General features: G+C 39.3%; 1 protein-coding gene across 4 annotated transcripts in view; it reads right to left on the bottom strand.

Annotated features, from left to right (window-relative positions):
• Positions 1-13,555, bottom strand: part of LOC113008920 (BMP/retinoic acid-inducible neural-specific protein 3-like) — a 58,617-nt gene that overhangs the window by 8,267 nt on the left and 36,795 nt on the right. For all 4 annotated transcript variants that reach the window (XR_003270087.1, XM_026146865.1, XM_026146866.1 and 1 more), the window contains 3 exons: positions 8,162-8,267; positions 7,749-7,985; positions 3,023-3,245 (listed from right to left, as the gene is read on the bottom strand). Coding sequence is in view for 3 of the 4 variants with exons in the window: in XM_026146865.1 (XP_026002650.1) it covers positions 3,023-3,245; positions 7,749-7,985; positions 8,162-8,267 (566 nt within the window). In the remaining variant the exon portion in view is untranslated. The remainder of the gene's footprint in view (positions 1-3,022; positions 3,246-7,748; positions 7,986-8,161; positions 8,268-13,555) is intronic.

Consider the following 13,555-nt stretch of genomic DNA (forward strand, 5'->3'; position numbering starts at 1 on the left):
AGCTATTCAACACTTTTCAAGTCAAATCTTAATTACACTCTGGAAGAAGTCAAAGAGGAGAGGACTCCACCAGAGAAACATTCAAAAGTGTACATAGAAAAGGAAAAATCAGCACCTTTATATGGGAGAGATCTATGCATAAGAAAGGTATTTTCTAACCTGATTAAAGCATAAGTACTAAAAGCATCACTTGAATGGCAATGTGGAGCATTATGCATAATGGCCAAAGTTTGAGCACAAAGAGTACTGTGCTGTCTCATCATTAGCTGCTGAACAAAAGCTGAGCCGACTGCTGCTTCCACTGGCTTATTTGCTCATAATTGTCAGCGCAGTGGAAAACTAGCCCGCAGGAAGCAAAATCAATCACACATCTCCCTTCTATCGCAAGTCCTATGAACAGGATGTTAAAGAGAGACTAAGGGTGGTTTTCAAGAGCTTCCCTTTCTCTCCAAAGCCAGCTGACGCACACCCCTTTCCAAGTCTCTTTCTACTAAGTATGGAGATTTCTATGAAGACAGAAAAGAAAGGGAAGGCTTCACAGTTGATGTGCCAATAATAACGTAGATAAACAGTGCCTGGACGAGTGCGATGACACTTCCTGGCAAACTTGTGGGAATATCAGCTGCATAGATCAGTGATTAATGTGTGTTTTGGCAATGTGGTGAAGAGAATAACATTGATTAAGAAGAGGGTGCACTGAGAAACAGAAAAGAAAGAACAACAGAGACATGGGCTGGACATTAAACAGAGCAAACTCTAATAGATTAATCTGAAAGTTGATTTATGTGTTGATTTATGTCGCCATTTCTGCAGCATTACCGTGGCGGTTGAATCGAGGTGAGCGTAGTGTGACTGACAGTGATTGCTAGATTCGTCACCTTCTCCAATTGCCTCTTCTGGCAGGTAAAAGGTACCCATTACAAATGTGGATTTCTTTCAATCTTAAAAGACTAGTGTGTGATTTGTCTCCTCCAAGAAAAAGCTCAAACACTTACAAGGGCAGATCTGTACGTTTTACTGACAAATTACCTTTTTATTCTCATTTTGGGTTTCTGTTGAGTAACTTCCTGTTTCCTTTTGTAATTTTTGGTCTGTTTACACCATTATCAGTTTAACTTCCAGCCTGTGTTAGTTTTCCCTCCTCTGTGACTATATGCCCTGCCCTAATTGGTCTCCCCTGTGATATCTCTCACACCTGTTTCCAATTAGCCAATCACACACCTCTGTATTTTTGGAAAAGTGTTGAGTGGCTTGTTACTGCCTCATTATGACTTGTACTCTAGCCTTCTGGTGTTCGCTGGGTGGATCTATATTTTCCTGTGTACTTTTTCCTTTTGTATTAAATTGTGTTTGCTGTTACTTTTCTCTGTAGAGACCTTTTGCCTGCCTTCACTAGCTGTCTGAACTGAAGACTAGATTGTGGATCTTATCCTACCTCTGTGTGTCCTGCGCTTGGTGCCTCGTCCCCCGTGACTGTCACACTCAAGCCATAGAAATAAAAACCTTCCTCTCTCAGCAGCAAATGGTTAAGGTGCATGATGTTAGGGTTTGCCAATGCGTTATTTTTTTAAATTAAAGGATTAATTTTTTAACAAACTTTTAGATTTTTACAAACTGCTTGGAAAAACATGCTATTAAATGACTGAATATGTGGTTGTGTGAGTGGGAAATCTTCATAGCTTCAAAAAACTAAAGGGAATAAAGGGACTTTGGTATTTGTGCTACAAAAGTACATATATATTATGTGTGTACTGTGCTTGTCCTTCCAAGTCTTCAACTATAAAGTAACTCATATTAAGGAGACAAAAAACAGCATCTCCGCAGCAAATATTAGCTAGTGACAGTCAAATCAACACACATTATAGCATTCTTCTGAGCTAGGTGACTAAATCTGGACAATTAAAACATCAAAATATTACGTAATTAAAAAAAAGTGCTTCCCTCCAAAAATAAGACAACTCTCAAACAACTCTGAAAGCAAATAGTGGATACAGGAATATACATCTACTTGCCCATCTCTACATAGATGGTGGATGCTAGGTTGTCATAGCTATCCACCTATGTGTGTGTGTCTGTAATTGTTTCAAAAAATGCAGGTGCCTTTTGCACATCACTCAATAATTCAAGTAGGTTAAACTGAACCACAGAAGTCACACATCAGAAAACATTCTGGAACAAATGTAGTGATAGTTATATTTTTAACGAAATATTGCCACACAAGCATTTATGTATAATAAATGCGTTAATAAGTCTTGGAATGTGTTACTTAATTTGCCTAAAACCAAATTTAACACTGATGTGTAAGTGTAATGTTGTCACTTAATTAGCTTAACTTGCTAATTAATCAATTCATTAATTAAGTTTTAATTAACAAAAGGCTTTATACCTCATAATTCTGTCTTTGTATTTAGACAAATTAGGGATTTTTATTCATTTTTTATGAAGATTTTCAACATTCAGACATGAAACAAGTCAAGAAACTCTGGTTTCAAAAACATTGCAGGGGGATTCAGAGTTAGGAGCTTAATGCTACAGTAATGTATGCTATGTGAACTCCTTTCTTTTGAAATGCAGCTGTAAAAACCTTGGATAAAAAATTAAAGCTATTTAAAAATGCCTGATCTGTTTTAACAACATTTCAATGACTGCAACAAGATGTACAAAAATTCTTAGCAAATGCAGGTGCAAGAGTGATTCCACAAAAAAATCTATTCCATAATCTCCCCCTATTCAAAAAGTAATTGCAAGGGTACGCAGGCTAAATGCCAGAACTACAATGGCAACTTGTTTACTTTAATCAATGTGTCTGGATTAGTCTATAGGGTAAACTTGTGATGTGCAACCTCTATGAGGAAAACCTCAAACAAGAACACTGCACCAAAAGACACCGCTTTAATGTAAAAGGCCACAGTATATAGAGTTGTGTTATGAGAACATTTTGAAGCTGTGCAGAATTATTGAGATTTAATGTGAACATAATAATGGTGAGCATGAGAATGCGTGTTACTGTGGTTGTGCTCACCGTTCTCTTGGTATGCGTACTTGGGGCTGTCTGTGACATCTTTTACTGAGACTGAAGAGTTTGAAGATGACTCTCTCAGCACGTCTGGAGAGGACCCGCATGCTGTTCTCCAGCTGCTCATATCGCCACTGGAACAGGCTATCCAGGGACCACATGTGCTGTATGGTTGACATGTTCAGGAAATAGTTTTGGGGCAGCCTTGCATAGAAGGCCTTGAATTCATCTGCAACAACAGACATAGGAGAAAGAGGTAAAAGGCATAACTCATCACCACTATTGCAGTCTTACTAAGTAAGTAGAAATATTAAGAATTTATCTTGGCAATAGGACTGGGATATGAAAATATAACTGAAATAATAACCAGTTTTGTTCAGGTCAATGAGCAAAACTGTCATGACTGAATTATGCAGTCAGCCCGCTATGAAGCTGGCTTATCTTAACACACAAAATTTAAATCTCTCAATCCTCATTTCATCCACAACCAATCATTGACTGTTGGACAGCACATGATCACAATATTTTGGTTATGATAACAGACCCACACTAGTGGTTGACAGGCCCCTCCCTTTTTTTTAAGCCATGCAGCTCAACTATTAAGGACAAAGACAGCAAAATGAAAAGAACAACAAAAGCTGCTACTTCAACATGAAACATGACCAAGTTATTTCAGTATATATTGAAGATTTTAGTCAAGTGTACAGACAAAAGAAATGGGCCAAATCAGAAAATCAAAGACCTAGCCAGTGTTCACAGCAGTCCATAATAAAGGTGTTAACTGTACCCTATGTAGTGCAATTATTTATTTAGGAGGCACCACTGTTGGGAAAAGTAAAACCATCCATGTATTTAAGTTATTTTAGTCAAAATGTATTAAAAAGATCTTTGAAACAATCCTGCAATACCTTTGGTGACCCTGTAACTCCAAGAGTATCGTATTCGTGAGACTTCATGAGACTTTTCTCCCAAAATCAAAACATAAATAAATTGCACATTACAAGCAATACACTGAAATAAAAGGAGAATGTGGAAAATATAATAAAATTAAACCTTATACATGCAAATTAATATTTAATTTTATTTCAGAAAACATCAGGCCGCATCATATCTTTAAGACATTGAGCATTATTATCATCCCAACAGAGCATCTTGCTCTCAGACTGCAGGCTTGCTTGTGCTACACTCCCGTCTCTTCCATCCCCATGTGATTATACACCATTACTGTCATGGTCTCACGAGTCCAGATCTGGTTTGGTTCCTTGACAATTAATGCATGTCATTAAACTGTGTCTTCGCTCTACCATCGTTTGTATTTTCTCCTGTCTCCCTCACTTGTTCTCTGTGTCCTCACCCCCCACCCGAATGCAGCAGATGGCCACCCCTCCCTGAGCCTGGTTCTGCAGGAGGTTTCTTCCTGTTAAAAGGGAGTTTTTCCTTCCCACTGTGCTGCTCAAGTGCTTGTTCACAGGGGTTTGTCTGATTGTTGGGGTTTTCTCACTAATATTGTATGCTGTTTTTTTTTTTTGGTTTTTTTACAATATATAAAGTGCCTTGAGATGACTGTTGTTGTGAATTAGGGCTAGATAACTAAAAATGAATTGAATTCAATTTTTAGTGCATTTAATTTTTAAGTTTGCCCAAAGTGTCGTACAAAAACAAATCAAGAGATGAAGCGAAAGACAAAACCAGTCACATTAAATGGCCTGTATTTGTATAGTGCTTTTCTAGTCCCTAAGGACCCCAAAGTGCTTCACACTACATTCAGTCATTCACACACACTGGTGATGGCAAGCTACATTGTAGCCACAGCTGCCCTGGGGCGCACTGACAGAGGCGAGGCTGCCGGACACTGGCGCCAACGGGCCCTCTGACCACCACCAGTAGGCAAACATGGGGTTAGTATCTTGCCCAAGGATATATGGCATGGGATCGAACCACCGACCTGGGATCGAACCACCGACCTTCTGATTAGTGGCTGACCTGCTCTGCCACCTGAGCTACAGCCACCCATTAAAACACATTTTACTAAGTTTATTGCTACACTGCTAGATATCTGATTTATATTTTATTGTACTAAGATGGTCAGTAGTAGATCAAATCATTATGTATTTGAAAGTAACTTTTCATTTACACTCTTCTTTTCAAAAAATTGTGTCAAGACTGTTGTGGCGGGGTGTGGTCTGCGGTGCCGCTGCAGGGGAGGCGGACGCACCTGAGTGGCATCCGCACTCATGCCTCGTCGGCTTAAAGGCTGAACTAGATCCTGTACTGTTGTTGTTGTTGTTGTGGAAGAGTTCAGCTGAGAGCTGAAAACCTGCTGCTCTGTCTGTGTGTGTGTGTGTGCGTGTGTGTGTGTGTGTATGTGTGTGTGTGTGTGTGTGTGTGTGTGCGTGTGTGTGTGTGTGTATGTGTGTGTGTGTGTGTGACAACAGCAACTGGTGAATAAAAGTATGCTGAAGAGCATGGAAACGTGGTCCGGTCTGTCGTGCATCTATTACAACTGTGAAAAATGGGGAAAAAAATGAGATGGTGCATATTGTCTTTACCTTTGACATTTTATTGTTTTTTTGTTTTGTTTTGGTTATTTTAGAGATATATAATTTGTTGGCCAAAACATGTTTAAAAGAGAAAAAAACTAGTACCGTTCCAGTTACCATTTATAATGCATCCCTATGCCATCATGGATACTGAAATTTAAAGCATATGCTTAAAGTTAGTTTCCTCTGTCCTCTTTTGTGTAATGAATACACATCCACAATTACATCCACGATTTCCAAAAGTAATTTCATACTTGTATTGATCAGACTGCAGTAATTTTCTTCAGACTCTGTGAGTGAGATCTTGCTAGCAGAATTTCTGGAATGTGTGTATATTTATCTTCTATGTTAGTTTTGTCTGTTTGTTTTTTTTAAACTTGCATTTGTAGATGCTGCAAACCGTGTTTGCTAACAGCTACTTTTGGAAGTACTTCTAAGTATACTCACTGACTTCTACTAGAGAATCATGACTATATTAAATGGATATAGGTTCTATGTATTAAACAGGGCTGTATGTTAGCCTTACCTAAACTGTAATATAAGGATATGTTGCCATTAAGTGGGAGAAGTCTAAAAACTGTATGGTATCAGCTGTGGGATTTTACTTTCACACAGATTAACAGCTTGGATGAAAAAAATTCTGCATGACCTTACTGTGAGTTTTCTGTCCATAATGTGTAGGATGCTAACAAGGAAAACCTTTATGGCTTCCTGCCATAATTGACTTCCTGCAGCGGCTAGTTCGTGTAGGATATTTATCTATTGGTTCCGCAGTTTGAGGCAAACAAACAAGGAGCCTTTTAATGTCGACACATTTTGGCGGCCTTGTCTGTTTTGACTACAAATGTAGACTTTGGAGTACCTGAATAGGGACGGCATCTGGCAGCTGGTGCTATGCAGAGTCACTTCTCACCCTTTCATCATTTTCAGTAAAGCCCAAAAAAAAATTGGGTGCACTTTGGAGCAGAAAGATATATTTCTCTCTCTGTGGATCATGGCTCAAATTTGAGAAAGCAAAATCTGAAAAAGCATTGCGACAAAAACAGTTTTTATTTGATGCTGAAAGCATTGTAATTAAACAATTATGATGTAAACAGCCTTATTGGTGTTAAGAAATGTCTCGTTATCAGCAAAATTGCACATATACTATGTGAATTAAGATCATCTGAGGCCAGCAGTTATAGAAGAATAGATATATAATGTATCCTTTTATCACCTGTTGTTTCAGAATTAGGAGTCTTTATTCTTGGTTGGATTTAGATGGTAAATGTTCTGCACTTATATAGTTATTTAGGCATGTTCTAAAGCTCGTTACAATGCCTGTCAGTTACGCTTCATATACTCAGCTGCCATGCAACGTGCTCCTCTTGGCATTCAGTCTTTTTGAAGGACACTTCAGCAAATGAAGAGGCTGGGGATCAATCTGCCAAACCTGCAATTATTGGACAACCCGCTCTTCCACCTGTGCCACAGCCAGCCTTTATGACTTCTGCTTCTGCTGATAAAGCAGCGAGCTAAAAATCGGCACTTTCCCCTGCTAAAGGACACATTTATGACACCTGTGGGTGTCTATATTCTGGGCACGCTCCTGCCCTAGCTTCACAGCCAGCTACTAGAACATAAAGTTTGAAAGTAATTGCACTTAGGGATATTTCAGGCAAATTTCAAGACTGGAAGAAAAAATAAACCCATCAATTTTGATTTCATCTGAGTAATAATCACCAAGGCTTGGTGACCGAGCACAGCAATAATAACCAAACATTATGCTTAGAGGTTCCATTCAAACTCTGTTTCACTGGTGATATGAAAAGCTGGACGGAGAATAAATGGGTTTTATAGCTGCTTAATCTGCTCCAGACATATTGTAAACTACCTGAGCCGAAAGCTGTTGATTTTTTTTTTTTTTCTAATCTGGTCATGTTGCATTGTTAATTTGCTATATCCAGACAGGATGCCAGGATCCCCAGTGCTCAGTCAACTATAATAGTTTACCTATAAATCATAGAATAGGGAGGGACATACATAGAGAATTCTCACTCAGATTTAATGGTGCAGATAAAACAGCTGAAATCATCCCTACTTTCACTCGTATAAATGATTTATATTCAAACTGTCTGATTTTCCTGAATTTAAATGAGGATTGCGACGTGAAAGGCTCCAATAATGCATTTTTATCAAGAGGCCCTCCTCACCTGATTCTTCAAATTCCTTATACAGCATGCCCCATGTCTCGGTGACTCTTTCCAGGCTCTCCTCCATGGCTTGAATGTCCATGTAGGGGCAGTTGCACTCTGGGAACTTGGGGTCACAGCTGCACCAGCAGTCACTGTCCTTGCAGACAAACTCACCCTCTCCATTGCAGGCTATGTAGCTGAGAGCCGCCTGTACAAAACTCTCTCTCAAGTAGTCTGGAAGGATCACTTGCAAGCCTGTAAAACAAAGCTGGGTTTAGTTTTGTCATCAAACTGAGACCTTGGAGAGTCAGTCTGCTGCCAGAGTGTGTAACACACTTAATGCAATCTAGAAATCCCCATATTTCTGTCTTTTCAGATAAAATATATAATGTCATGACAGTCACAATAAAAGTGGTAGAAATTCAACAAACCTTGCAGCTGGACTTTATTTTCAGGGCTCTGAACCAGCACCGAGCTCACAGAATCAAGGTTGTCATAGTTACTGCATCCAAGAGGACCTGTGCGGGTCTCTGTCACCTGGGCAACAACAAATAAAAGGCTCATTTATAAATTCCCAACTGCATCCATTTTAGGACAAGTGCATGATTAAGTTAGATTTCTTTATAGAAAAATATGCTTAAAGGTACTTCTACATTTCAGGCACAAATGGGGCATAGTAGGTCACAGAAAATGTACCTTATGCAACATAAATGGCTGTCTCGCCTCTGATTAAATAAAGTAGTTCCTCCATAATCGATTGCACTAGTGAATGTGAAAGGAATGGAAACGAGGTTAAGCTCATTTTGATTCCTCTAAATTGCTGTAAGAGTGCTTTGTTGCACTTATTTCTATGCAAGAAGTCGACTTTTCCTTTTTTTCCCCAACCCCAGCCACTGATTGAAGATGTTTCGATTGACCTTTGTCACAAAGCCTCTCCAACAGAGACTCTGTTTTCACTTCATTTGCAAGACAAGATCCTATTTCAGCTCTCTCCTTTTTTCTTTCCATGACATAGTGAGGAGCACCTAACACTTTCTCATTTTTCTCTCTTTGTGGTTGCGGGACACCATATTTTGTTCAGTGATTTGTCCTGGTCAGGCTTGTCAGAGGACAGTTGGTGTAAAGTGACAGATGGATGAGGCAAGACAATAAGGGTCAGACGATCGGTAGCGCCATCACAGAGGGCTGAAGGGCTTGGGAACTAATATCAGGCCGGTGCTGGAGAGAAGTGAAAACTCAGTACGGGGCTCTTTAATCAAAAGCCTAATCCAGAAGAAAGATTCGGAAGGAAGAATAAATATCCTCTGTGAATGGGAAAAGGAAAATGGAAGATAATTTGAGTGCAATTCTCTGACTATAATATTTATATCACATTATAAATCCCTTGTTTCCCTTATGAGGGATTTTAATGCCGATATGACTGTGAGGAAATGAGATACAATGCTGGCTTTCAGACCCCATGAATATTGAATCCATATAAGGAATTATTTGATATGCCATATGATATGCCATATGGCAAAACACTGAGTGATGAGCAGAGCATTCAATTTCCGCTTTGCTTAGCAGCTGCTATTCACTGTAGATACATTCTGGTATATTAAAAATACTTAATAGGACATTATTGGCCACCTGTACCTCAGCGCAAGACTACATGAGGGATGGAAGCAAATGTGGAAGATGAAAGTGGAAAATGTGTGTCTTTGTCTGGCCATTTTCTTTACCATCTCAAATTATAGTCCAGTGGCAGTATTCACAAACATTCTGCAAAACCCTCCCAGAAAACTGTTCATTTAGCCTTAAAGCGTCCAGCAAGAAGTGTGAGCTTAGGAGTGATTGACAAAAACTTCTTTGGGGGAGCGAGGAACTAAAATTATAACCTTAGTGCAGTGGTCTGGCTGACCAGGCTGGCACACGCTTTTAAAGATGAGGAAAATTGACACCCCACAGGTACACGAATGCTTCCACTAAAGTCAATTACAATAGATACATGAGACGCGAGAGGTAATGATAAGCGTGTGTGTGTTGTGTGAGCATGCTGCAGACACCGTCTCTGCAAACGTAAAAAAAGGAACAGGCCTTCCATTTTTGTTTTTTATCTTTTATGCAAGGTGTCTGTGGAGGAGTGAGGGAGTGTGGGAGTTTGGGCGTGTGCCAGAAAAACAGAACAATATAACGGAAACAATACATGTGCATTCAGATTCCTCTAGTAGCTACTTACATTCTGCCACATAGCTGCACACGGCTGTGCAGGATGCATTAAAAAATGCTGCTTTTGCAGTATCCTTTTCAAATCCTGATATTTGTTTTATGTATTTTCCGTGACATGGGCCACAAACACTAACCGTGCATGATCTAATCTGTAGTGTTGTCATTTCATCGAACCGATCTCTGTGACTTCCCAGTTTTTAGCTCACTTAAGGGCTATTTATGGTGGAGATCGACCAGCCGGGAAACTGAATTGGCCAATTTTCAGTGTTCTCAGCGTGGACCGGTGACGGACCGCCTCACACACAGTGCTTAACACATTTCTTAGATCAAGGTTTGTGCCAAAGCTGTCCTAAATGACCGGCATTAGTAATAATCAAAATCATTTCGTATGTTTCTGTCATTGTTAATCCATTAGTAAACGCAAGCATACTTTTTCATAAAATATAATTATTGGTGTTATTCATCATTTTTCAAATGTCAGTTTTATTTTAAAAAAAAAAACAGAAAAATAATAAAGCAAATTATTATTTTTGATTAAGATGTAAAATGACAGTTACCACATAATTATTGGCAATAATTATAATAAAAGTGTGAAAACTCTGACTCACACATATGACATGAACCTGAGCTAATATCTGACTAAGTTAGCATTAGTGACTGGCTGTTATGAAATGATGTCTCTGTTTCATAGTTGCTGTTTCTGTTAACCTGATGGATTTCAGGTCCATTCTCACTTCCTGTTTAGTTTTTGACAAATCCTAAAAAATTACAAACTTTATCTCAGAAATTCTGTTTTCTAAAGCTACTCTTCATAAATTGATCCATTCCCTAACAGGAATAGAGATACATGCAAATTTTCCTAACAAGAGAGAGAGAGAGAGAGAAGTGACCGCTGCGCTGCAGACAGCAGAAATGTGCGGGCTAAAAAACAACAAAAACCAGCCTTCTCAATTGCCTCCAACTGCCCTTATGAGTGTGTCAATTTGTGGCTCTGTGTGTGCAGTATGTCTAAGACTGATTTATTATTTTTCTCCTTGGTATCTTCATGCTAGACATATCCTGTGAGAAAAAACTAGTTTGAAGGAAATCATAAATGACCACAGCAGCTGCCTATCTGCTCTGTGATAGTTCAGCCACCAATCGATCGAGTCACAAGACTGGGCGCACTCAAATGTGAGCCACAAAGCCCAATAAATTGACTGTCCACAAGAAGGAAATATCAAAACCAGACGATCCTGCTGTTTTCTACTTCGTGACCGGCACACTGTGTTTAGATGGGCTGGCAAATATGGTGTGAGTCAGGTGGGGAACTGACCATTGATTCAGTCTAGGAAATTCTCAAATTGTAGCAAAACTGCTCCCCTCTGTTCTCTAACAACTGCAGTCATTACTCATTGTACAAACAAGCTGGTCCAATCAGACTCTCCTCTGCACTGTGACTTCTTGAATAAAGCCCAGATTTCCAAAGTCGTCCCCCCCGGCAAACCACAGCAAAGTGCTTTTTCTTCGAAATGAGCTTCAAATTTCTCTTTGCATGGAGACCGCCGGAGGGGGCCTTTGCCTCACCTGCAACCCTCTCATTCATTCCTCAAGTTCAATTCATGCAGGTCTGTTCTGCTACTGTACGGGTCAACACCCTGTGGAAATGATGCGCAAGTGTGGAGGAATCTGTCGCTCCTTTGACTCTCTTCCCACCAGCGTTGGAGGTGAATGTCTCCTCATACTACTTCCCACCTGTCAGTTACACCAGATGACTGCCTTTGGAGCATGAAAGCAACACTCTCTCGTCTTCTCTTCGCGTCTGTAGCTTCAGAAGAAAAAAAAAACTGAAAAAAGCCCTGATTCCCAAGAAATGAAACAGACAAAAGTTTCTGCCTCTCCACCTCACATGTGCCTGCCTGATCTGCAGAAAGAAATATCCAATCCTCCCCGAACACAATGTAGCGAGAGGACAGAGCTTTGATATAAGTAGGGGGGATCTGATTCATGTTCTGCTACAGCAAAGAAAGCGTCACTTCACAGGACCACCGCCGCTGTGTACCGAGAAATGAAAAAGGTAGAAAAGAAGGGTCATCCCTCCCTCTGTCACCCTATTAACCCCATGCTACCTGAAGGTGACAACTGGAGGCAGAAAACTGTCGTGAGGCGTGTTTCACAAGGCTCATTTATCTTTCCCTCACCATATGTGCTCATCACGGAGCTTCCTCCAGACTCGGATGTGCTTGCAGCTGAAGATCGTATCTCATCACAAGCGGGAGGATAAAAAGTATAATCTTCTGCTTTATTTTCATTGGCGTTATCGCCGTGTTTTAACAAGGGAAAGCGTTAACAAAGGAAACAGTACTGCACCCACAACCATTTTTACCAGTTTTCAAAAGCTAAAAGGTTGAAATTAAAAATTATAGATCTCTGATAGCTCATAAGAGGAAAACTTTTATTCATCATTTATAGAATAATAACAGTTATATGCAACTAGGCAATATATTTTTAATGCTTTTCATTTAGTACTGGTCTTTAAAATTTACGAGATGTTTTTATGTTTATCTTTTTGAGAATTGCAGGAATAAACCTACTTTTTGCTATCGCGCATATTAGATGTATTATCATGTATAATCATTTCCTATGTTAACAATTGTCTTGTCTTGTTGCCTAGCAACTGTAGTTGTTTAGACACAATTTAAAACTATGAGCCAAAAAGAGCTTGATTTGATTAATAGATAATACGGAGCTATGAAAAAGTGTTTGTTTTAATTCAGCTGCATTGGAGGGCTGTTGAGTGTGGTTAAGTTTATGTCAAAACATCTCAGATTTTTTTCTGGTATTTGATTAGGCTAGTTTTTTTTTTTTTTTTTGAGCCATTCAGAGATAGTCTTGCTGGTGAGTTTTGAATCAGTGTCAAGTTTCAGGGCAAAGCTATAGCTGACCCAAGCATAGTTCCCAGAGGGTGGAAACATATAGTGTAGTTGATTTGTGTGGGAATCATAGCCATGAGGAGCAAAGCTGAAGAGCTGGAAGCTGTGGATGGGAAAGTGTGTGGCAGTGGTGCAACTCTTAGTGTTCTTCTTCAAACAATTAGAAAGCATTAGTTACTTTCTTGATGAATTTTAATATGTGTGTCATGTTCAGTCTATTCAGTAAAAAGCTAGCACTCATTGCTAAAAACCCATTTTCATTTTAAAGTTTTACACACTCATCAGTTACAACAATTAAAAGACTGGTATGTGTTAATTATCTTGTTTGTTGAAGTAGAAGTTTTGAATTTCTGCATTTCCCATTCCTCATGAAAGTCTAAAGCAACTGCAACATAATTCAATCACATGAAATGAATCTTAAATTCCTTTTATGTCCAGTTTTGACACTGCTGCGGCAGGTGGTTAAAATGACCCCCATGGTGGTTCCAGTGGGTTCTAGTGCTAAATGGCAACAGTATTCCCACCCACTTCTACCTGTGTTTTCATGAAAATGAACCTTGTAATGCAGAAGCAATACAAAGGAAGGTTTGTTGGACATAGTTTGATGTTTGCAATGAGAAAACAATCCTTGTCTGTCTGTCTGTCTGTCGTAGTATTAACACAAAAATTACTCAATTCACTGAACTGAATTCATATTTTTATACC

The sequence above is a fragment of the Astatotilapia calliptera genome, chromosome 17 (assembly GCF_900246225.1).
Source record: "Astatotilapia calliptera chromosome 17, fAstCal1.2, whole genome shotgun sequence".
Lineage (NCBI taxonomy): Eukaryota > Metazoa > Chordata > Actinopteri > Cichliformes > Cichlidae > Astatotilapia > Astatotilapia calliptera.